General features: G+C 40.0%; 1 protein-coding gene across 2 annotated transcripts in view; it reads right to left on the bottom strand.

Moving 5' to 3' along the window:
* Window positions 1-375: 375 nt before the first annotated feature.
* The window catches only part of LOC122553575 (uncharacterized), a 58,449-nt gene continuing 33,785 nt past the window's right edge, over window positions 376-25,039 (bottom strand). The window contains exons 4-6 of one of the 2 annotated variants that reach the window (XM_043697591.2): window positions 19,465-19,591; window positions 7,193-7,324; window positions 376-4,160 (exon numbers count right to left, since the gene is read on the bottom strand). In XM_043697591.2, the coding sequence (XP_043553526.2) occupies window positions 4,035-4,160; window positions 7,193-7,324; window positions 19,465-19,591 (385 nt within the window). In that variant the 3' untranslated portion in view covers window positions 376-4,034. Of the gene's footprint in view, window positions 4,161-7,192; window positions 7,325-9,736; window positions 9,792-19,464; window positions 19,592-25,039 lie in introns of those variants that run through there. The other variant, XM_087989842.1, reaches the window with a different exon arrangement.

The following is a 25,039-nucleotide window of genomic DNA, read 5'->3' as shown; positions in this document are numbered from 1 at the left end:
TGAGGGACAGAATCTTGTAGGGGTCTGTGTAGCATCCCTCAGTCATGTACCCACAAATGCATCAGGACAATAACCAACACCACCTCTGCAAGGTCACACCAAGGCATTTTATATGCAAAGGGACCAGGTCAGCGCTGCAGCCTGAGCACTAAGATTTGGAGACATAGTTTGGTGCAGTTTGCCATGAACTGCACATTTGTGGTTCTGAAAAGGCTATATCATAACACTGTGGAATTCATCAATAGGAAGGGGTTCCAGTCCATTCATATTTGAGTGAACTGTAGTATTACCTGGAATGTGTGCCCAAGATGATTATATCTATTTATACTGTGTGATACAACAATAGCTATGATTCATGACACAGTGAAGTCTAGATTACTACTTCTGATTTTATTTCTGTTGCACCAAGTGACTTTACATGGCAATTAATTTGATTACAAACTTTTTTTTATTAGTACAGCAATAACAAACAAAATCTAGGAAATACCTGCAAGTACTCACTGCTTGACGTTCCTATATTTTGATGTAGCTAATTAAGTTGACACTGATAAAAGAATGTAACTGTAGTTTGGTCCATTAAGGCTGCAGTTACATCACAAACTGCAAAGCTCAAACCCTTGAAGAGTCACCCTCCTTAGAGGGGCCTCATACCTCACAGCTTCATTGTGCTGGGTATTCTCCTGAGTTAGATTTCTAATTTTGCACTGATATGCACCTTAAATAATTCTGCATTGACAAAGTATCAATATAACACATACAATATTCACATTAACATTGTAAAGAACTAGACACAAATTAAATGAACCCCCCAAAATATCATGGGGTTACAGTAGTGTATTGGCTATTATTAAACTACAGTACAGAAACTATAGTATCAACTCAGCAAACAGGAGTTCATATCCTGCCACTGCAGCTGAGAATTCAAATACAGTTTTTAAATATTTGGAAATAAATATCAATAAAGCAACCATTCCGTTGACTGATTTTTTAGTAAGTTCACCTATATCCTTTAGGGAAGGAAAACTTACTTTTACGTAACTCCAGCCAAACATTAATGTTGACAAGTAGCTGCCTTGTCAATTGGTCAGTAGCATAAAACTGCTCCTGTGGTTCATACAAAAGGTCTACCACCTTCTCAGAGCAGCTAAGGATGGATGGTTAGCAGGAGGCTGGAAGAACACAGCAAGCCAGCAGCATTAGGAGGTGGACAAGTCAAAGTTTTGGGTGTAACCCTTCTTCAGGGGGTAGGGGTGGGGTGGGGGGGGGGGGTGGTAAGGGGAGCTGCAGTTAAAGGGGATAGCGGAGCAGGTTGGTGAGGTGATCCTCCACCTACCAACTGGATGCATCCTTCCCATTGACCAACCAGGTCATACCCTCTACCTGTCCTCACCTAGCCCCACCTCACCACCCTGCCCCCCACCAGCTTTAACTGCAGTTCCCCTACTACCCACCCCCAGTCCTGAACTGCAGGCACACCAGAAATGTTGACTTCTCCACCTCCTGATGCTGCTTGGCTTGCTATGTTCTCCCAGCCTCCTGCTTGTCTACCTTGGGTTCCAGCACCTGCAGGTTTTAAAAAAAAATCTCTAACCAGGGATGGATGATTACCAGCAGCTATTCAAATGACATCCACATCCCAAGAACGAAAACTTCTTTAAACAATTAGGCAAGAACTTTCAAAAGCTGATTGAAGGCAGATGTTCGCAGGTAAAGGGATGGCTGGAAAATGGGAAGTCTTCAGAAATGAGATAACACGACTCCAGAGACAGCATATTCCTGCTGGGGTGAAAGGAAAGGCTGATACGTATAGGGAAAGCTGGATGGCTAGAGCAACTGAGGTTTTGGTTAAGAAAAAGAAGGAAGCATATGTCAGGTATGGAGAGGAAAGATTGAGTGAATCCTTAGAAGAGTGTAAAGGCAGTAGGAGTATACTTAAGAGGGAAATCAGGAGGGCAAAAAGGGGACATGAGATAGCTTTGGCGAACAGAGTTAAGGTGAATCGAAAGGGATTTTATAAACACCTAAAGAACAAAAGAGTAACTGGGGAGAGAATACAGCCCCTCAAAGATCAGCAAGGCAGCCTATGTGTGGAGCCATAGGAAATGGGGGAGATACTAAATGAGTATTTTGTATCAATGTTTACTGTGGAAAAGAACATGGAAGATATAGAAAGTGGGGAAATAGATGGTGACATCTTGCAAAATGTCCATAGTACAAAGGAGGAAGTGCTGGATGTCTTGAAATACATAAAAGTGGGTAAATCCCCAGGACCTGATCAGCTGTACCCTAGATCTCTATGGGAAGCTAGAGAAGTGATTGCTGGGCCTCTTGTTGAGATATTTGTATCATCGATAGTCACAGGTGAGGTGCCAGAAGACTGGAGGTTGGCTAACGTGGTGCCACTGTTTAAGAAAGGTGGTAAGGACAAGCCAGGGAACAATAGACCAGTGAGCAAGTTGTCAGAGGGAATCCTGAAGGACAGAATTTACATGCATTTGGAAAGGCGAGGATTGATTAGGGATAGTCAACATGGCTTTGTGCATGGGAAATCATGTCTCACAAACTTGACAGAGTTTTTTTAAGAAGTAACAAAGAGGATCGATGAGGGCAGAGCAGTGGACGTGATCTATATGGACTTCAGTAAGGCATGCAACAAAGTTTCTCATGGGAGACCGGTTAGCAAGATCAGATCTCATGGAATAAAGGGAGAACTGGCCATTTGGATACAGAACTGGCCCAAAGGTAGAAGACAGAAGGTGTTGGTGGAGGGTTGTTTTTCAGACTGGAGTCCTGTAACCAGTGGAGTGCCATAAGTATTGGTGCTGGGCCCACTGCTTTTTGTCATTTATACAGAGGATTTGGATGCGAACATAAGATGTATAGTTAGTATGTTTGCAGATGACACCAAAATTGGAGGTGTAGTGGACAGCGAAGGAGGTTACCTCAGATTACAATGGGATCTTGATCAGATGGGTCAATGGGCTGAGGAGTGGCAGATGGAGTTTAATATAGATAAATGCGAGGTGCTGCATTTTGAAAAATCAAATCAAAACAGGACTCATACATTTAATGGAAAGGTCCTATGGAGTGTTGTTGAACAAAGAGACCTTGGAGTGCAGATTCATAGTTCCTTGAAAGTAGAGTTGCAGGTCGATAGGATAGTGAAGATATTTGGTATGCTTTTCTTTATTGGTCAGAGCCTTGAGTACAGGGGTTGGGAGGTCACATTTGGGTGTACAGGACATTGATTAGGCCACTTTTGGAATATTGCGTGCAGTTCCGGTCTCCTTCCTATTGGAAGGATGTTGTGAAACTTGAAAGGGTTCAGAAAAGATGTACAAGGATGTTGCCAGGGTTGGGGGAGCTTAAAGGGAGAGGCTGAATGAGTTGGGGCTGTTTTCCCTGGAACGTTGGAGGCTGAAGGATGACCTTATAGAGGTTTATAAAATCATAAGGAGTGACCTTAAAGAGGTTTATAAAAACCATGATGGACATGGATAGAACAAAAAGAGACAAGGTCTTTTCCCTGGGGTGGGGAAGTCCAGAAGTAGAGGGCACAGGTTCAGAGTGTGAGGGGAAAGATATAAAAGGGATCTAAGGGGCAATCTTTTCACACAGAGGATAGTGTGTGCATGAAATGAGCTGCCAGAGGAAGTTTTGGAGGCTAGTACGATTACAGCATTTAAAAGGCATCTGGATGGGTATATTAATATGAAGGGTTCAGAGGGATATGAGTCAAGTGCTGGTAAATGGGACTAGATTAGGTTATCTAGTTGGCATGGATGAGTTGGACCGTGCTGTACATCTCTATGACTCTATAATTAAATATACCTTTAGTCAAACTGTTAAATTATATTTGCTTTAATACTCATGCTGTAACCAAATTGCAATACATTTTGAAATGCTAAATATTCTAAAATGACCATAACATAAAAGTTAAAAATTTGGATGGACAGTTTGAAATAAATTGGTGTTAGGGAAAAAGAGGTAAAGTACAAAATGTTAACATTTTAAATTTTGTATTACAGAAATAATTAACTTTTCTTGATCCTTGGCACCTCTCGGACTCTATTTCCATTTAAATGTAACCACTGGATAACTACACTCTCAAGTCGATGAGTCAAACTTCGGCCGGTTCTTGGAAAAGCGCTTACAGGGATCTGTAATCAAACAAATTAAAGATCATGAATACAATTCAGCAAGAGCTTTACAATGTACAGCCCTGAAATGTTAACATTTACAGCCAGTGCTATATCTAACCTTTTAGATATGGTCGTTCATTTTCCAAAACAAATTGTACATTGAAAGAATTCCTTCTTTCACTTTGTTGTGAAGTAATTGCTATTGATTTCTCCATTCAGGAATTTCTTCCCTTGCTCCAGGGAGATTCCTAATCTGATTAACGCAACAGGAACAAAATCAGGAATTGAACACTTGGGGAAAGCATGCTGGTTAAATTACTGCATTGATGCACAGGAAATAAATTTTTAAAAAGTTGGCATGGTTAATGTTGTAGGACTGGACAGGTTGGACTGAATGGTCTGTTTCCATGCTGTACATCTCTATGACTCTATGACTGCAATTTCTGGATCATTTTAATTTATTAGAAATGGATGTAGATTGGAATGTTCAACATAGCAGTGACATTTGTGCACTCAATACAATGGAGAGGTTTCAATCAGAAAATGAGAAAGCCAAACAAAAGGGGGCAGAGCCTTACTCTTCCTCTATGCAAAAAGTATGAAACTTCAGATTCTGTTCTTTGCCTACTTATGCATGTAATGAAATGTACTGCCAAATCGCTGGAAAAATTGTCCAATGTTGCTTATGATGTGGAATGAACCAATATGGAGATGAGAAATTTCCCCACTCCTCCTTACTTGACAGGTCATGTTCAAGGCTCCTTTAGTTATGTTCAATAATGTTGAGCTTGGTAACTCTCTAGATTGGAGACTGAACTTATGATACAATAGCTACTACCAACCAACCCAATATAGAGCAATATAAATCACCTTTAACAAATGTGAACAATTTGGTGTTTCGAGCCAGAATTTTCAATATAATTTTGAATGTAATCACTTGATTGTATAGCACTGTAGTGCATATTCTTAATAAATATAGGATTTTAAACAGCCTAGACTGTTTAATATTTATTGATGCACATTCATGGTTTTCCTATGAAGGTACAATAAATACAAATGAAGAGGGAACAATTAATTTCAAATGAAAGGAAACAGACTCCGCAGGATAAGAGGCTGCACCTACGTTTGTGGGCCATCCTGATGAAAGTGTTGAAAACTTAAGCTGGCGGAATGAGAGCAAAACAATCTTCTCTGTAATGGTTAAAAGTAAAAGGTGGCTGAAGTCAAGAGTAAAGAGCTGTCCTGAAGGTAATAAATGATCAGAACAAACACCATTGAAGGCTGGGATAAAACCATCCTTTGGTAATCAAATGAAAAATGATCTCTGTGGAAGTACTGACATTTAAGCAACATCTAGATCATTCTTGCCAAAACTATTTCCATCAAAATTGAATATCTTAATTTCCGGAAAAGTTAGCATGCTTTTGATGCACATTTATTGAACAAGTCACTTTAAATTGGGTATGCAATCATCCATACATTATTACAGAGTCAAATAAAATCTATGAAGATACTACCTGATGTTTTCTGTAGTTAGAATATCTGAAGTTATCTGTAAGTTTACATAACTAGTGAGTTCCACATTGACTGTCCCTCCTAACTTTGTCTCTCCCTCCTCTAATTGCCTCTAGCCTCTCATCCATTAGATATCTGCACTCAGCTAATTCCAGCCTCTTGGACATGTTTCATTGTAATCATTGTGCCACTGCTGACATGCTTACAATCACCAAAGTGATAAGGTTTGGAAATCCTCCCTGATAAACAACTCTGCCTGCCTGCTTCCCTCCCTCCCTCCTTCATTTAAGATGGTTTTTAAAACCTAGTTCCTTGTCCAAGCTTTGATCACCGGGCCCAATAGCTCCCAAGTGAGGGCTGAAGCGAGAGTGACTGTCCTTGACATTAAGGCAGCTTTTGGCAAACGTATGGAATCAAGAACCCTGGAAAACTGGAGTCAATGGGAAACAGGGGAATACTGTACCTTGTTAGGAATCATACCTAACAGAAAGGAAGATGTTTGCGGTGAGGTGACAGGATATTGCTACAGGAGTTCCTCAGGGTAGTATCCAAGGAGCAACTATCTTCAGCTGCTTCATCACTGACTTTTCCTCCATTATAAAATGTAAGAAATGGAAACCCTCATTGATAACTGCACAATTTCCAGCACTTCTTGCAATTTCTTGGATCCTGAAGCAAGTGATTCCATTCCCCTTCCTGGCCAGTATCACACGAACCAGGCTGCTCACTTACTTGGCATCCTGTTCTGGTTCTTGTCTCCAACGTACAACAGGACATAGAAACACTGGATAAAGTGTAAAAAAGATTTACAAAGATGACACCAGAACTGAGACACTCCAGGTTTGAGGATGAGCTGAACTGGGTAAGGATCTTTCCTCAGGTGTGCCCAAAACAGTCCATATCTTCACCTCAAACTCTGTGCCTTTAACATTTGTTATGTGTGGCTGATTAATTTTCCTTTCAATATGGGTGAAGCAATGTTGTATAATTCATACATCCCACCTGATTATGGAAAATTCCCTTGATTGAGTAGAACAGCATTGGTTATCAACTGTTATGTAAAAAAGTGAAGTGAGAACAGTGGTAAAGAGTGAAGCCAGCCATCTTTATGTGCTTGGTTTGATCTATTATAGGTAAATTTAACCAGAATATTCCAATAACAAAGGCAACATGCAAAAAGACCCGAGATGCTGAGGAAGGAGAGGGTTTAGTAATGACAGAGGACTGTTGACCCCAGCAGGTGCCTTCATGAATCAAACCCTTCTTCATTGCTGAATTCATGTGATTATGTAGAGAAGCACCCGGACAGCCACCGAGTTCTCCCTCTTCACCCAGATGGTAAGATTCTGACATCTTAGTTCACGACTACAAGTAAAATAAAATGTTTCTAAAATTTTCTGCAATAGTGGCAAACAACAAATCTCCTCACAAACAAAACAAACATTACGGAGTACAGACATTTTAAAATTAGTACCCATTTTATAAGAAGGAACAGCAATTCAAATTTAGTAACTATGTACATATTTTTCTTTTACCCTGGTTTGGATTAGTGCTTTGGTGCCGTTTTCAGAAACTGTAGTAACTTCTGGTAATTCACCAGTCTTCTCCAGGTCTGAACTGCAGGCCATTGTATCCTCCAGAAACTGGAGGTCACTTTGTCCAATGTCCTATAAAAACAGACACAAAGGGAGAGGGGAGCATAAAGTGTAAGTCAATCTGAACAAAAATACGCAAAATATTGATAATCCATACTAGTTGTGGGATAACAAATTAGATCCATGGTTATGATTCTATGGGTAGTAATTTACCTATTGAGTTACATCATTAAATAAAGACTTCTTGCAACAAATGCACAACTTTGGGAAAAAAGCAATCATCAAATTCCTTAGCTGTAAAGCTAAGTATAATGTTGAGATAAATATTGTGGAATGCAAAATAAATTTGAAAACTTTGCACAAAAAATACTTCGTCATTTTACTGGTCAAAGAGAATTCATTTTCACAAATTAAAATAAATTCTTCTAGGACAGCATTTCCAAGTTAAAACTAAACTGGGAATGAACAGATCTTGAACAAACTTAATTTACTGCTAAACAGATTGTTTAATTAATCTGATAATAATCAAAATGCAATAGGAAGATGCAATCATACAGTACAGTAGGAAGCCATTTGGTTCATTATGTCAGGGTTGGTGTTTGAAAGAGCTAATGCTCAAACCGCTGCTCCTTTCCAATAGCTCTGCTATTTTCCCCATTAATGTATTTATCCATTTTCCTTTGCAAATTATTATAGCATCTGCTTCCACTATCCCTTCTAAGCACTGCATTTCAGATCATAATCATTTGTTATGTAAAAAGTATTACACCGCGGTTATTCTGCCAATTAAATCTGTGCCCTCTGGTTACTGACCATGCTGCCAGTGGATTTACACTATTGAAACCCCTCCATTTTACTTTAGTATTATTTCATTTTATTTGTTCATGGGATTTGGGCATTGCTAGCTAGCTCACATTTATTGCCATTCCTAATTGCCCAGGAGATGATGATAATTTGTTGGCACCATGAACCACTACAATCCCTCGATGTAGAGACAGCCATAGTGTTGTTACTAAATCTCTCCTCAGCCTTCTCCAGTTTTGCCATACACCTGAAATCCTTCATCTCTGATATTTTCCGAGGAAATCTCCTCAGCACTCCATCCAAAGTCTTGTCATCAGTCCTAAAGTGTGATGCCCCGATTTGGACACAATATTGTACCTGAGGCTGAGCCAGTGGTTTATAAATCACTTTGCTTTAGTATCCTGTATAGAGACAAGAAGCCATATACCTTTTAGAAACAAAAACAGCCTAACTAACCCATCTGCATCTTCAAAGATTTATGGTTGTAAACCCATGGGGTCTCTGTTCCTGGACCTTCTTTAAAATTTGACTTGTTTGTTTATGTTATCTTTCTTCAATTGTCAATTCAAAACTAAAATATTTACATTAACCAATCATTTTAAATGCCATCCTTTCAATAACAAAATTTCAAAGCAAGATTGTTGTGCGTTCTCAGTGAAAAGTATATTGTGCAGTAATATAGGCAAATTTGATGTTAACTGGTTAATTCTGTGAAGTCTCAGCTTGTATAGTACTAACAACAAATATGTATAATGCATTGTATATTTTGAATACAGGTCTATTAATGCTAGTTGTTAATAATAAGGATTTTGGTAAATGATTAGCTATTAATAATGAATGAACAATATCAATATTTAATTGTGACCATTCACTTTAAGTGCTAGACATTATTGAGTTCAAGATTCATAGTGCTACCCATTTGGTTACAGGAAACTAAAAGGTCAAATAAAGAAACAATAAACTTTATTGCATTAGATTTTGCAGCATGGAGGGAAAGATTGGCCTGAGCGCTTAGTGTTTTTATTGTGTTTTCCACAGGACATTGCTGTCAGTGGGACATTTGAATGTTGCAGCACATTGTAGACATATGTGAACAGGCACACATACAACGAGATTGAAGAATTGTTCATTAGCAGCACGGAGTGTGTCAGTTAGAATTGTGAAGTATCAAATTGGGTACAGAAAACAAAAGAGAGGGGATGGTGACAAAAGTAGTTTGGATTGAGAAACACTGAGAGGCAAAGTAAACATTAATTAAAAACTGAAGGAATGAAATGTCATACTTGTACTCCTTCATTTTCTAGGACAGAGGGGTTGTTTGGAAGTAATTAAAACATACCACACTGCTAATAACTCGAATTGTCAAGCCCTAACTTTTATTTTACAGTAAGCGTAGACAATATCTTCAAAGTCACTGCATGAACAATATACCATTCAACATATCTGAATGGGGAGCCAGTGAGGTTTTGCACAGCTTAAGGTGAGGGATTGCATTGTACGTAGCAACTTCAGAAGTTTTAAATTTAGCAATAATTACCTAATGTCCCTGTCCAATTTGTGCATAATAATGAAAACAATCAAGCTAATCTGAGAAAGAGACTCCAAAGCTTGCTGATCCTTAATGATGGCAGAACCTAGTATGTAAGTGCGAGAGACAAGACTGGAACATATGCAACCAACCTTCGTCAGAAGTGCTGTGGAGAACATCCATCTCAGCCTCATCCAAAGGTCATTTCTAGAAGGCAATTTTCAGGCAATTGAATACACGTGATATCAGGAAATAGTGTAAGTTTATAAAAGCAGCCAAGTGTGGGGGATAGGTTTTCAAACTCACCAGGAATGTCATGGAGTCTCCAGGAATTGGAGATTCATCTCCAGGACACTACTGAGTGCATGTTGTTTTGTTGGAACAGGTAAAAAAATATTGAAAATGTGACCAAAAAGATCTGCCTGTTTGACGATTAGTCAAGCATCATCCAGTTGGGTAGTGATGCTGAAGCTTTTCACTTTCCAATTGGCATAGGAAAGCCATGCGCCACATGGGGCAAATCAGGTGCTGAGACCTCTAGGAATACATTTGATCCGAGTCTGCAACACAGCTATGGGCTTTGAAACCATCCTGGTTGTGATAGTGAAGACTTGTGCTCTAGAACTAACCATGCACTTAGTGAGCTGTTCCAGTACAGATAGAATATTGGCGTCCATCATGTAATGTGAAGGGTTGCCCAGGCATGTTCTGTCCACAAAAAGCAGGACAAATCAAATAGGAGTCATCATCTCCCATCAGTTTACTTTCAATCAAAGTGATGGAAGGTTTCCCAGGCAGTGCTATCAAATGGCATTTACTCAGCGACAAGCTGCTCACCTATTCTCAGTTACAGTTTTGCCTATAGACATTTGGTACCACACCTCATTTAGGATAGAAGTGGACAGAAGAGATGAACTCTAAAAGGAGAGAGGGTCCACCCTTGACATCAAGACAGAATTTTCCTGAGTGTGGCATCAAGGAACCATCTCTAGCACAAAGAATGATGGTTGCGCCTGTTGGAGGATAATTATTAAAGCCTCAAGACTACTGCACGTGTTTCTCAGAACAATGTTATAGCAAAAATCTTAGCTGCATCAATAATTTTCCCACCATCACTAGGTCATAAGTTGCTCATTGACAACAGCAATGATCGGTACCATTCACAACTCCACTGATACATAAGCATTCTGTGCTTGCATTTGGCAAGACTCAAGATAACATTTAAGTTTAGGTTGGTAAGTGGCAAATAACATGAATGCCAGGCAATAAGCATTTCCAACAAGAGAGAGTCCAATACTCCTCCCTTTACAGTCTACAGCAGCATAATTTCTGATATCCCCAACATCAATATCCTGGTATTTATTACCACTGACTTGAAAAGAAATGAGACCCACCATATAAATATTATGGCTATATGAACAGGTCAGAGGCTGGGAATTCTACAGTGAATAAGTCACCTGACACCTCAAAGCCCTGTTCATAATTTGACATTTAAATTCAATCACACAATGTGGGCATCACTGCCAACATTCATTGGCAACGAGAAGGTGAAAGTGAGTTGCCTTCTGCAGTGTAGGCACATCCAAAGAGGAAGTTCGAGGATTTGGACCCAGCTACAGTGAAAGAAGATCTACAGGTTGTTCTGGTGTAATGCGCGTTTTGTCAACATGAATGGTCTATTACAAATTGTGGATGCTGTTTGGAAAACGCAAACTTTTTGCTGAACAAGTATAGTGATTTTCTTTAGCGATCTTCTACAGTGCACTTTTCTATGGTGGTTTTCCATAGTGCAATTTTCTACTGAGCAAGGTTGCAGAGGAACACAACTGTTGAATTAGAGCAGAATGGTCTGAACAAAGCACAAGTTCGAAGTGTGATGGAATACTCCCCATTTACCTCCCCAGCAGCGTATATCATCTGGAAGATATACTGCAGCAACTCACTAAATATCCCTTGACAGCACCTTCCAAACCTGAAACCTCTCCTACCTAGGAGGACAAGGGCACCTGAAGGATGAGGGCACACAAGAAAATGGGTTTTTATATTGGAGAGATAAATTAAAATCCTATCTTGACACTTCAATGTCTCAGTTCCAAGTTCATATCAATTGTCCTCCATCAAAAAGCCACCTGGTTTGCTCATTCTTTGATTATAGAGTCCAAGGTAGAACTTATCAGAACAAATCTGGACATCCACATTTTGATGCAATATTACTGTCTGCAATGAATTACCCACTATCTATCAGAATATGAATAAATCTGATATATTAAAACATTCAGATCAGAGGGAATGCCCCTATTGCAGGATTTCCTCAAATACATTGGAGTTTTAACTTTTTATGTGATCCTGAAATGGTTTTAAAGTTTCTGTGCATATTGTAACAAAGTTGACATCCTAAAGTGGAAAAGAAAAGTAGAGAACTCATTCCACATTCTTCCCTCATGCCAAAGGTCCCACAAACAGTGAGTTAAAAACTAGACCATTTGCTTTTACTTTTACACTAACTTGTTATTTGGGATTGCGAGACAGTTGATTTTAATACAAAGAATCAGGCTTTGCCATGGAAATGATGTTGAGGGTATTTTTTTACAAAATGTGAATGTCTCTGGCAAGGCCAACATTTGATGCCCATTCTAATTTCCTGAGAGAAAATAATGGGGAATGGCCTTTGTAAATTGCTGTCACCCATCTGGTGCAGGTGGCCTGTATAGTTTCGGGAATTTGATCCAGTGACAGTGAAAGAATGATGATATAACTCCAGATCACACTGGTATGTGGCATGAAGGGGAACCTACAGGTGGTGGCGTTCCATGCTTTTGTCTTTCCAGCTGGTTGAGGTCATGAGTTCAGAATGTGCTGTCAAAGGAGTCTTGGTAATTTACTGCAGTGCATCTTGTAGACAATGCACATTGCTGCCACTGTGCAGAGATGGAGAAGTGAATGTTGAAAGTAGTGGATGGTCTGCCAAGTTCCAGATTGTTTTGAATGCCTTCAGTGTTTGCAGGACTGCACTAATTCAAAGAAGAGTATTCCAACAAATTCCTGACTTGTGCTTGTGGATAAGCATTGAGGAGACAGAAAGTGAGTTGCCCATTGTGAAATTCCTAGCCTCTGACCTGATTTTGCAGCCACAGTCTCTATACGGCTTGTCCAATTCAGCTTCTGGTCAATGGTAACCACCGGGACGTCAAAAATGGAGATTTCAGCAATGGTAATGTTTTTGAATGTCAGGAGGCAATGCTTAGATTCTCCCTTATTGTAGATAGTCATTGCCTAGCACTTAGGTGGAGCAAATGTTATTTGCCTTTTTTCAGCCTATGTTATGTTGCATTTGAATATGGATGGCTTAAGTATCTCAGGAATTACAAATGGTGAACATTGTGAAATCATCAATGGACATCCTAATTCTGACCTTATTTTGGATGGCTGGTTATTGATGAAGCAGCTGAAGTTTGGCCTAGGACACTACTCTGAGGAACTCCTGCAGCAATGTTCTGGTGCAGAGATGATTGATCTCCAACAACCACAACCATCTTCCTTTGTGCTACATAGGATTGTAACCAGCAGACAGCTTCCTCCCACCCCAATTCTGATTGACTCCAGTTTTGCTAGGGCTCCTTGATGCCACACTTGGTCAAATGCAGTCTTGATGTCAGTGTCACATCATCTTGGAGGTATCAATCTGGTGAAACTACAATGTAGGATTACTTACATGCTAAACAGTAGCAGCAGCATGCCTTTATTTGGTTAAATGAACCCAAAACGAACAGATCAAGTCAAAGCTCTGCAGTTCTCCCAAGTCCAGTCATGAATGATGATGGACAATTAGAGGGTAATTGTCTACCCTCTACAAATATCCGCTATCTCAATGATGGGGGATCCCAACTTATCAGTATAAAAGATAAAGCTGAACCATTTGCATCCATATTCAGCCAGAGGCATAGAGTAGATGACTCATCTCAGCCTTTTCCTGAGGTGTCTTGCATAACACATGGTAGTTTTCAACCAACTCAAATAATTCCACATGACATGAAGAAATGGCTGAACATGATGAGTAATGCAGAGGCTACTGGCCCTGACAACATTCCAGCATTCATAGTAAAGACTACTAGCCAAGCAGTTCCATTATATCCCGTACACAAAAAGCAGGTCAAATCCACCAAGCCAATTATTTCCTCAATCTATTTTTGATCTTCGGCATAGTGATGGAAGGTGTAATCCACAGTCCTATCAAGCAGCATTCACAAAAGAATAGTGGTGCTCAGTTTGGGCTGCACCAGGGCCTCTCAGACATTGGTAAAAGAAGCAACAGTTATCAAAGGAAAACCATGTTCACGCAGAAACTGATCAGAATCTGAAATGCTCTGCCTGAGTGTGTGAAGGAGGCAGGTTCAATCAAGGCATGAAGTGAACTTGACCAACATCTAAAATTAACAGGTTTGCAGGGCTGTAGGACAAGGCAGCAGATGACACAGACACAACTGTGGCCTCCCCGTCCTGTAATCTATGATCTATTAGCCCTTTATGATTTACGTGTATCAACCTGGAAGTCTGAATCATGGCCAATGACTTGCAGTCTACATGAAGGCCTGATCTTGGTATGTATGACAAACGTTAGTTGGGGTCTTACTTTATTAGATATTAGTGCAATTGCCTGGATGGCTTCAGAAGAGGCATTTGTCACAAGACTGGATCAGTTTCATCAGGAAAGAAATGAGCATGGCGATTAAAGTTTTGATCAGGTCCTGGGACTTTGAGGTTGGGACACCTACAGTTTGTTGGCTCGAGCCAAGAGAACCAGGATATTGTACAAATCACTTACATGACAGGACTTGTATTTAGAGTGAGGCATAAAGTTTGAAATTACTCTTCTGTTCTCAGTATGCCCAGAAAAGCTTTATGAGAAGTTGCTTGATTTGTTACCCTCTTTTTAGCATTTAGCTCTGGCTTTTTAATATCCCACTGACCAAAGTAAAAGTCAACGATCTGTTAATGTCAGGAATGTGTTCTGGTGGTCTCAAGAAAATTTTGACTAAAAGTGAAACATAATCTAAAAATAAAATTGTTTGTATTATGCAACAGATATCCTTTGACCCTAATTTGTTAAAAAAAAGTAAAGGAACTATTTCACAATTACTGTGCAGTTAGGCCTCTCATTAAATCCAACCTTAAGACTGTGTGGTCCATCATATCGCATTAAATAGTTTTAACAATACGATCCTTTATATTTAAATCCCTGCAGTATTTGTAGATCTGCCTGGTTTTGTGTAACTCTTAACAGTCAACAATGCAAATTAAATAATTATAGAAATGTTTAAAATTACGTCTTGGTTGATCTCAGATGACAATCTCTGGCTATAGTGCCAAAGAGCACCACCTAGTGGTAATGAGTGGATTACAGCCAGTCTGGTTTGGTTTGGAATCATGCCATAAAGCCCTGCCCTTCACGTTTTTGCCTTTCACAAATTTGCTTATCCACACAAAACGTCCTGTGCACCTCTTTGTCCATTGCAAGTCTGACCTTTGCTTATCTTCAGCTTTAAAGAAAAATGATTAAAATAAAACTTCCTTTCTCGAGTAGAAACTGCATACAGTTCACCAAGTGTGAAAATCACTGTTTTACCAGGTTTGGGGAATGCAAACATCAGGACTTTATTGTTTATTAAAATTATGGTAATTATAAATCAAAGCATGGAATCATAGAATCCTTACAACGTAGAAGCAGGCCGTTCCACCCGAGTCTACACTGATCCTCTGAAGAGCATCCTACCCAGACCCACCCCCTAACTTGCCATCCTACATTTCTTATAGCTAACCCACCTAGACTGTAGACAGCTGGACACCATGGGCAATTCAGCATGGCCATTCCACCTAACCTGCACAGCTTTGAAATGCAAGAGGAAACTGGAGCACCCAGAGGAAACCCATACAGACACAGGGAATGTGTAAACTCCACACAGACTGTCACCCCAGGGTGGAACTGAACCCCAGTCCCTGGAGCTGTGAGGCAGCAGTGCTAACCACTGAGCCACTGTGCCACATACATTTTTAAAGGAACAAACCAGAGATGTTTCTAAATAGAACTCAGTGAACACCTGTACATTAAGAAAGGTGCACTAGTTAATTGTAAAACTGTAATTCAGTTGGATAAAATTTAATGAAATTTACTTTTCATTCAGACAGCTATGCACTTTTAACTCAATGTTATCCAAATTGAATTCACAGAGAGCTTGTGTGTTTTTGGACAACATTCTTACCTTGCTACTTTCTCTATATTCTCTCACAGATACAACCATTAAAATGAACAATTCATGTATTTGAATTGCTTCTTGGCATTATTCTTCCCAACCTCCAAACTTCCTGAGCCTTACAATCTCACTATTTCTCCATTTTGCTCTCTCCACTCTCATTTTACTCCAACACTGGTCACTTGTAGTCATATCATAACTATCTAACGGCATAGTTTGTGCTGAGTCTTGTCCACAATACACAAAATTGATGCATCTGCCATACTGACCAACCATTGGTGTGGGAGACAGGCCTTATAATGTTTCACTGATGGTTGCTAGATCCCAGGATTTTCTTGCAATTGCCAGGATTTAAAGATTAATCTCCAGGATATTCCTGGAGAAAAACAATAATGGCATTGAAGATGGCACTTTCTTAAAATAAATTAACATTCCCTGTTAAATCTCAAAACCTATTCAAACAGTCTGCATTTACCTAAGGTGTCAATACAGAGAAAACCAACTTTAGATTGTACCTCCTTCCTAGATGTGGCATTTAGATCTATAAGAAAGCTTATCGCTGGCACTATATGTTAGCTTTGACCTCCTGGTAAACTTTTTAATCTCTTCCACGTAACTGGATTTATTTTGGATCTGGCAGAACTGGACCGTACCAGTGTGTGTATGTCCTCATTTATTAGTAAATGTTAAACAGTACAATGTTGTAGTTTCATAAATGAGGTGTCAAATGCACAATAATCATCATCTTTATGAATTAAATAAAGTGTGAAGTTATTTTTTTTCCATTCATGTGGACTTTGAATCAATGGCAGTACGTTTACTTTAGAGTCATAAGATTGGGTGTTCAAGCTCCACTCCAGAACATATAACCTGCACTGTCACAAATGCATGAGACATTAAATCAAGAACCTGGTTATAGAAAAAACAGTTCCATGCCATGACATAGGAGTTCTTACTTTTTGAACGACCATTTACTTCTAACAACTGATTATCCTTACTTTTAAACCTAAAAGTGCTCAGAAGGGCAAGGTATCCCAAAATTTGGGGCAACAGGCCAAGTTAATAATATCACCTTGCTACAATGCAGTAGCAACACAAATGGCATTTTCCACCTGACGAATACTGCTGCCAAGCTAAAAAGACATGCTGGTAATCAGTGAGTCATATATCACGGAAACAGACCCTTCGGTCCAACCTGTCCATGTTGACCAGGTTTCCTAAATGGAAACCTCCCAACCCCATCCTCACCACATTCTACAAAGGGTTCATCGAGAGTACCCTGAGCTTCTGCATCACTGCCTGATTGGGGAATTGCACCGTCTCGGATCATAAGACCCTAAAACGGATAGTGAGGACAGCTGAGAAGATCATCGGGATCTCTCTCCCCTCCATTAGCACATTTACACCATAAGCTGCATCTGAAAGGCTAAGAGAATTGTGGAAGACCCTACACACCCCTCACTCAAACTCTTCTCCCTCCTGCCATCTGGCAGAAGATACCGGAGCATTCGGTCTCTCAGGGCCAGATCATGCAACAGTTTCTTCCCCAAGCTATCAGGCTCCTTAACATAGTGCAATCAGTATCTTTCCCATCTGAAATTCTTTGCATGACATCGAATTGCTGGTAGAAAAATATTTTTTATAATTTTTCTATTACACTGTAACTTGCGTGTTTTGCACCTGTTATGCACTTTATGCCGTGGACGATTGTATAGTTTGTGCTATCCATGTAGCACCCTCGGTCCTGGAGGAACACTCTCTCGTTTTTACTGTACCAGTTGTACGGTAGAAATGACAAATAAAAGCTACTCTAATCTATGACCCTCTTAACCTTTCCTATCCGTGTACCTGTCCAAATGTTTTTTATATGTTAAAATTGTAATCGCCTATACTACTTCCTCTCGCTGGAAAAACACAACAAGTCAGGCAGCATTCGAGGAGCAGGAATATCAATGCTTCAGGCAAAAGCCCTTCATCAGGAATGAATGAAGGGCTTCTGCCCGAAACGTCGATTTTCTTGCTGCTCGAATGCTGCCTGACCTGGTGTGCTTTTCCAGCACTATTCTAATCTTGACTCTAAGCTTCAGCATCTGCAGTACCCACTTTCGTCCACTTCCTCTGGCAGCTCAATCCATATAGTCACCACTGTTTTTGTGAAGAAGTTGTCCCTCAGGTCCCATTTAAATCTTGCCCCTCTCACATTAAACTTACAACCTCTGGTTTTGGATTCACCTACTCTGGAGGAAAAGACCTTTGCTATTCACTTTATCTATGTCTCTCATGATTTTATATGCTCTATAAGGTCATCCCTTCGCTTCCTAACACTCTAGAGAGAAAAGTCCCGGCCTATCCAGCTTCTCATTATAACTCAAAACCCTCCAGTCCTGGCAACATCCTTGTAAATCTTTTCTGCACCCATTCTAGTTTAATGACTATGTTTCAATAGTACAGCGACCAGAATTGTGTGCAGTATTCTAAAAACAGTCTCACCAATGTCCTGTACAGCTACAACATGAAGTCCCAACTCCTATACTCAATGGTCTGACCAATGAAGTTAAAAATCACACAATACCAGGTTATAGTCCAACAGGTTTATTTGGAAGTACAAGCTTCCATTTTTGTCTTTTTGATTTAAAAAATCTTGTGATTTTTATCTTTGTCCACCCCAGTCCAATACCAGCACCTCCACATCCTGACCAATGAAGGCAAGTGTGTCAAATGTCTTCTTCACCACCCTGTACAGCTGTGGCACCACTTCCAAGGAACTATATACCTGAACCCCTTGGTGTCTGTTTCACAACATTCCTCAGAGCCCAACCATTAAATGTATCTTACCAAAATGCAACATCTCGCACTTATCTAAATTAAATTCCATCTTCCACTCCTCAATCCATTGGCCCAGCTGATCAAAATATCCTTGTACTCTTCAATAATCTTCTTCACTGTCCACTATACCACCAATTTTGGTGTCATCCACAAACTTATTAAAACACTTCCTACATTCCCATCCAAATTGTTTACATAAACACCAATGCAATGTCAACTACATAGGCCATACATATCAACAAGTGGTAGATCATATCAAACAGGACAGCCCTGTGATCGAATAGGCATAGCACCTACTGTATTCAACAATCCTATGTTTGCAAGACTCTGAACATAATATCCAATATTAGATATGATTTCACATTTGGGCAACACTTGAACAATTTGCAATGTGCTAAGAATTAAACTAACAACCAATTTCTGGTTATCAATTGAGCTCACAATTTAGCTTACTTATACTTGCTAGAAGCTACATAGATTCCTACACTGGGACCTGGCCTCTGCAGGAAGAAAATGAACACGCTGAGGCGTTATGCCTTTTGTAAAAAATTAAACATGTATTGTATTCACCACAACAATACCTTGACCAATGCCAACTAATCAGCATTCTTTTCCTATGCTGTATAAATTGCTGTTCCCTTTGAAATGTGTATTCTTATATCTGTTGAGTGCAAGCTGAAGAGCTTTGATGGCATGTCTCTTAGCAATGATAATTCAGTGAAGATATTTAAAATAGGAGCAAGCTGAAATAAATGTGAAGTTGAGTATTGATACAATATATTGATGGAATACATCGAGTTTCTTACCTTTTGATTTTGGTCAATTTCAAGTGTAGACAGGAGCTTCTCTCGACTGTGAGATACATTCCAACAAAACCTTAAGGACAAACTATTTAAATCTTGAACATCTTCCCACATCCTTGGAAATTCAAGACTGAAATAGAACAAAAATACTAAGAAATACACAAATTAAGTGTATATTAGTAGTTTAATATTCAGCCTATAAAGTGAGTGAATTGGGTTAAGTGTTGGGTTGGCAAACTTGGGATTTGGAAATAGCTTGTTCAAACAGTCCTCCCGAATTAAATTTGAACAAATATCAATAGAATGGGACCCTGCATGGGAACATCGTATGGAATTCCAATCCAGTGCTGATAAAGGAGTGATATATATACACACATATAAAAAATATATACACACACAAATAGTTTTAAGATTGGGAGTTCAAACACTTATCTGACAACACTGACTTCAGCTAATAGTGAATTAAATTCTTTTTAAAACTCTTGGTGCACAAAGTTATCCGTAGCTCCTTGAATTTCACCCTGTTTGTTTCCAGTTCAAGAATCTTTTCTCTTGTACTGTCAATGCCTGTTTTGTATGTCTCTGTCTGTGTCTGTGTTGTCCCCTTCTGTTTCTTTGCAGCTCCTTACCTTGTTTTGCAATGTCAAGAATAAATCTTGATGTCGTCTGGCTCCCAATGGCTTGGAGAGTTGGAAGCTGTGCAATCCTTAAATGGATGAATGGGTTATACAGTCCATCATCCTTAATGGGTTTAACTGAAGACTCCTTTTGAATAGGGTTGAATGAAAATTACACAGATTGATGTGATAATTACTAACGTGTTTCTGTAAAAACCTACAATTTGTGATAGCCAGAGTCAGAAATACGTGTGAGATTTTCATTCAACAAGAGTAGGAGCTGCAGAGACTGCAAAAGGGCTCAGGCAGACAGAGAAGGCCATAGAAAACAGGCACAAACAAAATGAAAGAAAAGATTAGGAGCTAGATGGGGAACTTCATGTTTTAAGACGTTTTACAGGAATCGAATTCATGATTAACTGAAGTCATCAACACTGGCTCAAAAACTCTAGAATTCCCTACCTCTAACATCATTTTTGATGCTATCAAGAAATGCAGCAATTCATGTAGAAGGTCTACTATCACAGCTCAGGGATAGGAAATAATCAGCATCATCCATAATCATATTAACAAAAGATTTTAAAAGAAAAAAAAAGGTATATTATGCACAGGAGCTGCTAAGATCAGCCAGGTGAAGAGGTGGAACCTGTGAGAATGGCAGGAGGGAAAGCTGTTTCATGCACTGGGTTAAGCAAGATGCATCTACTCGTTTTTTTTAAATAATGTGATGATTTAAAAGGAGTTGGCAGCTGTTAGAGCTTTGTCAGAGCTCCATAGGAGTCATTGCTACATCAGAACTCACAATCCCAAAGTTTGGCTGCTAACCACATTAGGGGCCCACAGTTTTTGCCTTAAAACTAGGAATCAAGTGAGGAGAGGGAAACTTCCAGTTTGCTTTAGCTACAGTAAAGCTACATTTAACCAAATTGTTCAGGGACATGGAAGTCAACGTACATGAGTTTAAGAGTCAGATAATTACCTTTTCTTGATGCACTTTTGGACAGGAACACCATTTAAAAAAATTTTTCAGCTCCACAGTAAGTTATAATCTAGGGGAGGGAAGTTTGTTTCAGGAAGCATCAGGCCATTCCCTCAGATTTGATCCATGGGCAGGAACAGAAACAGGACAGGGCTATAGTAGTGCTACTAATAAACCACTTTTGGTGGAGGACATTGAAATCTTCCACCCAGAGTATATTGTGTGCACTTGCTACCCTCAGCGTTTCCTCAAAGTATTGTTAAACATGGAGGAGCACTGATTCATTAGCCAAGGGAGGATGGTAAGTGGTAATCAGCGGAAGGTTTCCTTGCGCATGTTTAACCTGAACTCCCAAGGTAACCCCCTCCTGACTGTAAACCACTGTACTGCTCCCTCTATTGGGTCTATCCTGCCAGTGGGACAGGACATACCTAGGGATGGTGGTGGTGTTGTCTGGGATGTTATCTATTGGTTATGATTCCATGATGATGACTATGTCAGGATGTTGCTTGACTATCTGTGAGATACAAAAAAACTGCAGATGCTGGAATCCAAGGTAGACTGGTAGGAGGCTGGAAGAACACAGCAAGCCAGGCAGCATCAGGAGGTGGAGATGTCAATGTTTTACATGTAACTCTTCTTCAGGACTGGGGATGGATGTAAGTGGAGCTGCGGATAAAGGGGGGTGGGGGAGGGTTTTGGATAGGGAGAGAGGTGGGGTGGTGAGGTTGAGATAGGTGAGCACAGGTAGAAGGTACGACTTGGTCGGTCGCCGGGAGGAATGAATCCGGTTGATAGCTGGAAGGAAGGGTCGATCGGAGGAATGGAAGGGAGGGGGAGGGGCTGAAAAGGGAGTCAGGGGTTGAGGAAATGAGGTTATTTAAAATTGGAGAACCTAATGTTGAGTCCTCTGGGTTGCAGGCTGCCCAGGCAGAAAATGAAGTGCTGTTCCTCCAATTTGCAGTCTGATTCGCTGGCCGAGGATGGTCATGTCAGAGAGGGAGTGGGAAGGGGAATTAAAATGGGTGGTGACTGGGAGGTCAGGTAGGCCCCTGCGGGCCCGGCTGAGATGCTCAGCGAAATGTCCCCAGAGTTTACGTTTGACTGGTCTGTGAGACAGTTCTCCCAATTTTGACACCAGCCTCCAGATGTTGGTAAGGAGGGCTCTGCAGGGTTGACAGGGCTTTTTCTGCCTTTGTCTTTGCGAAGCCTACGTCGATGCTAGGTGGTCAGTCTGGTTTTGTTTCTTTGTTGAGACTTCATATTGATTGATACAATGGAGTGGCTTGCTTGGTCATTTCAGAAGCCAGTTGAGAGTCAACCACATTGCTGAGAGTCTGGAGTCAGAATGTAGGTCAGACAAGGTAAGGATGGCAGATTTCCTTCCCTGAAGGACATTGGTGAGCCAGATAAGTTGCTCTGACAATCGACAATTGTTGCAGTCATCAGAAGATTCTTAATTCCAAACATTTTTTAAAAAATGAATTCAAATTTCATGATCTGCCATGGCAGGATTTGAATCCAGGTCCCTAGAAAATTAGCTCAACTTTTGGACTAATAATCTAGGTTAATACCGCTGGGCCGTTGCCTCCACAGGTGAGGCTCCAGAGGATTGGAGGTTTGCAAATGGTGTACCATTACTCAGAAGAAGTGTGATGGAGGCGCCAAATAATTGTAGGGCAGTCAGCATGGAGTCATTACTGGACAAGTTACTAAAAACAAAGTCGAGAGATAGGATTAACTGTTGCTTGATTAATCGAAGCCTCACCAAATAAAGTCAGCGTGGTTTTGTTAAGGAAAGGTTGTCTCACTCTAACTTTATTGAAGTTTGAAGAATAACAAGGAGGATTGATGAGGGTCATGCATTAGATGTTGTCTCTGTGGATTTTAGGAAGGAATATGACATGGTCCTACATGGCAGTCTGATAAGAAAATTAAAACTCAGGGGATACAGAGGAATGTGATGAGTTGGTTCCAAAATCAGTTCCTGGAGGCAAAAGGGTAATTTTGTTCCAGGAATGATTTTACGAATGGAAAGTGATTACGAGTGGTATTCCAATGGACTCTCTTTTACTTCCTTGCCATTTGTGGATTATATTAAATGATTTTGACTGAAATGTGGGAGTCATGATGAGAAACCTGCATATGATGCTAAAATAGAACAGGTTGTGAAGAGGGTGGTTGTTGATTGTAGGATAACAGATGGTTTACTTGAATAGCCAGAAGAGTGGCAAATGGAATTCAATCTAGATGCTTTTGGGGAGAGAAGACAAAGCAAAGGAATACACAATAAACTGGAGTGTACTGACAAGGGGAGAGGAAATGAGAGATCGTGGAGTGCAAATCCAAAGGCTTCTGACGGCAACAGTATAAAGTAGATAAGATGGTAAAGAAGGCACATGGGATGTTTTCCTTTGTTGGGTGGGATATCGAATACGAGAGCAGGGATGAAATATTGGAAATATGCGTGACACTGGTTAGGACACTCTTGGAGTTGTGTACAGTTTTAGTCACCACGTTACAGAAAGGATGTAAATGCTGTTGAGAGAGTATTAGAGGAAATTCACAAAAATGTTGCCAGTACTTGAAAATTACAACAATGAGGAAAGATTGAATAGGTTAGGATTGTTTTCTCTAAAGCAGAAGAGGCTGAGGGGTGACTTAGTTGGAGGTGTAAAACAATGAGGCATTTGGACAGAGTGGATGAAGATCTGTTCACACTAGTGGACAGGTCAATTATCGGGGGACACAAATTTAAGCTGATTGATAGAAGGATTATAGGGGACATAAGAAAAAGGCCTTTACCTCACAGGGTAGTCAGGTGACTGGAATTCCCTGCCTAATTTGGTGGTTGAGACAAAAACCCTCAACTCATTTGAAAGGAACCTGGATCCGCACCTGAAGTAACCTGCAAGTTATCAGACCAGATGCTGGTAAATAGGATTAAAATGGACAGCTAGTTTATTCAGCTACAGTGGCCAGGGTGGGCTGATTGGTATCTTTTTATGTTGTAACTTTATGGTTTTATCAAGGAGGGGGGGGCGGGGGGGGTGGGGGGGGGTGGGGGAACTGAAAGCAAATCACAACACCAAAACAAAATTAGTAGGAAAGCTAATGGGATAGAAAGGATTATAGGCCTTGATGGCATGCACTCAGGATGTACCTTAAAAGATATTGCTGCAGTGGTAGTGGATACATGATAACTCTAGAATTTGGAAAGATCCCCCTGATTGTGTTATGACCCCAACTGATGTAATTACTGGACAACTCAGATCCTAGACTGAAATCCGACTTAATAAATAAAACAAAAAAAAAAAAAGATCTAATGAGGTGATCTTTCACTGAAATGTAAGTACACATACAGATTTGTTCTTATCAATAGAAATAGAAGCATTTACATGAAAGACAAAATAGAATAAGCCAAGCTGTTACATATAATAATATTTAAAAGTTTCTGAAACAGAATAAAAATACAATCCTATCTATCCCAACATAATCACTTTACTGTACTCAAACACCAGAGAGAGTTCACTATCTGTAGATTTAACTTTACTGTTTCTTTCAATTCTCTACCTCGAGAGGCTGGTAGCCTCTTCCTTGAGTTACACAATTGACTTAAACTTTCTCCACTTCATATTCCCTCAGGGTTCTAACCAAATATTTTCTGGTCTGGAGTTTTCATGTAAAATCCATACACTTAGGTAACCTCATTCTCAGCTTTTTTGAATAAACTCCTTTCTCTAGGATGAACTGTTCCAAAGACCTAACTCCAATCAGGTCTCCTGCAAAAGAAATACCCAACCCTTACTAAGCTGCAGGCTTTCCTCCAAGCAAAATAAAACAAGCTCATGTGCCTCAATGTTTACTCTGTCTGCTCAAACCTGTCCCAATGCAGGCAAATTTCTTCATCCTAGGGACTGCCTCTTTTACATTAAGTTTTAAAAAAGCTCCAGACGTACTGAGAAGTCGATCATTAAATTCC

Source organism: Chiloscyllium plagiosum, unplaced genomic scaffold (genome assembly GCF_037043375.1).
Source record: "Chiloscyllium plagiosum isolate Xiang-an unplaced genomic scaffold, Cpla_swu_hap1 HiC_scaffold_8, whole genome shotgun sequence".
In the NCBI taxonomy this organism is placed as follows: Eukaryota; Metazoa; Chordata; class Chondrichthyes; order Orectolobiformes; family Hemiscylliidae; genus Chiloscyllium; species Chiloscyllium plagiosum.
Note: the sequence above shows the minus strand (reverse complement) of the source record. Positions and strands in the feature narration are given on the sequence as shown.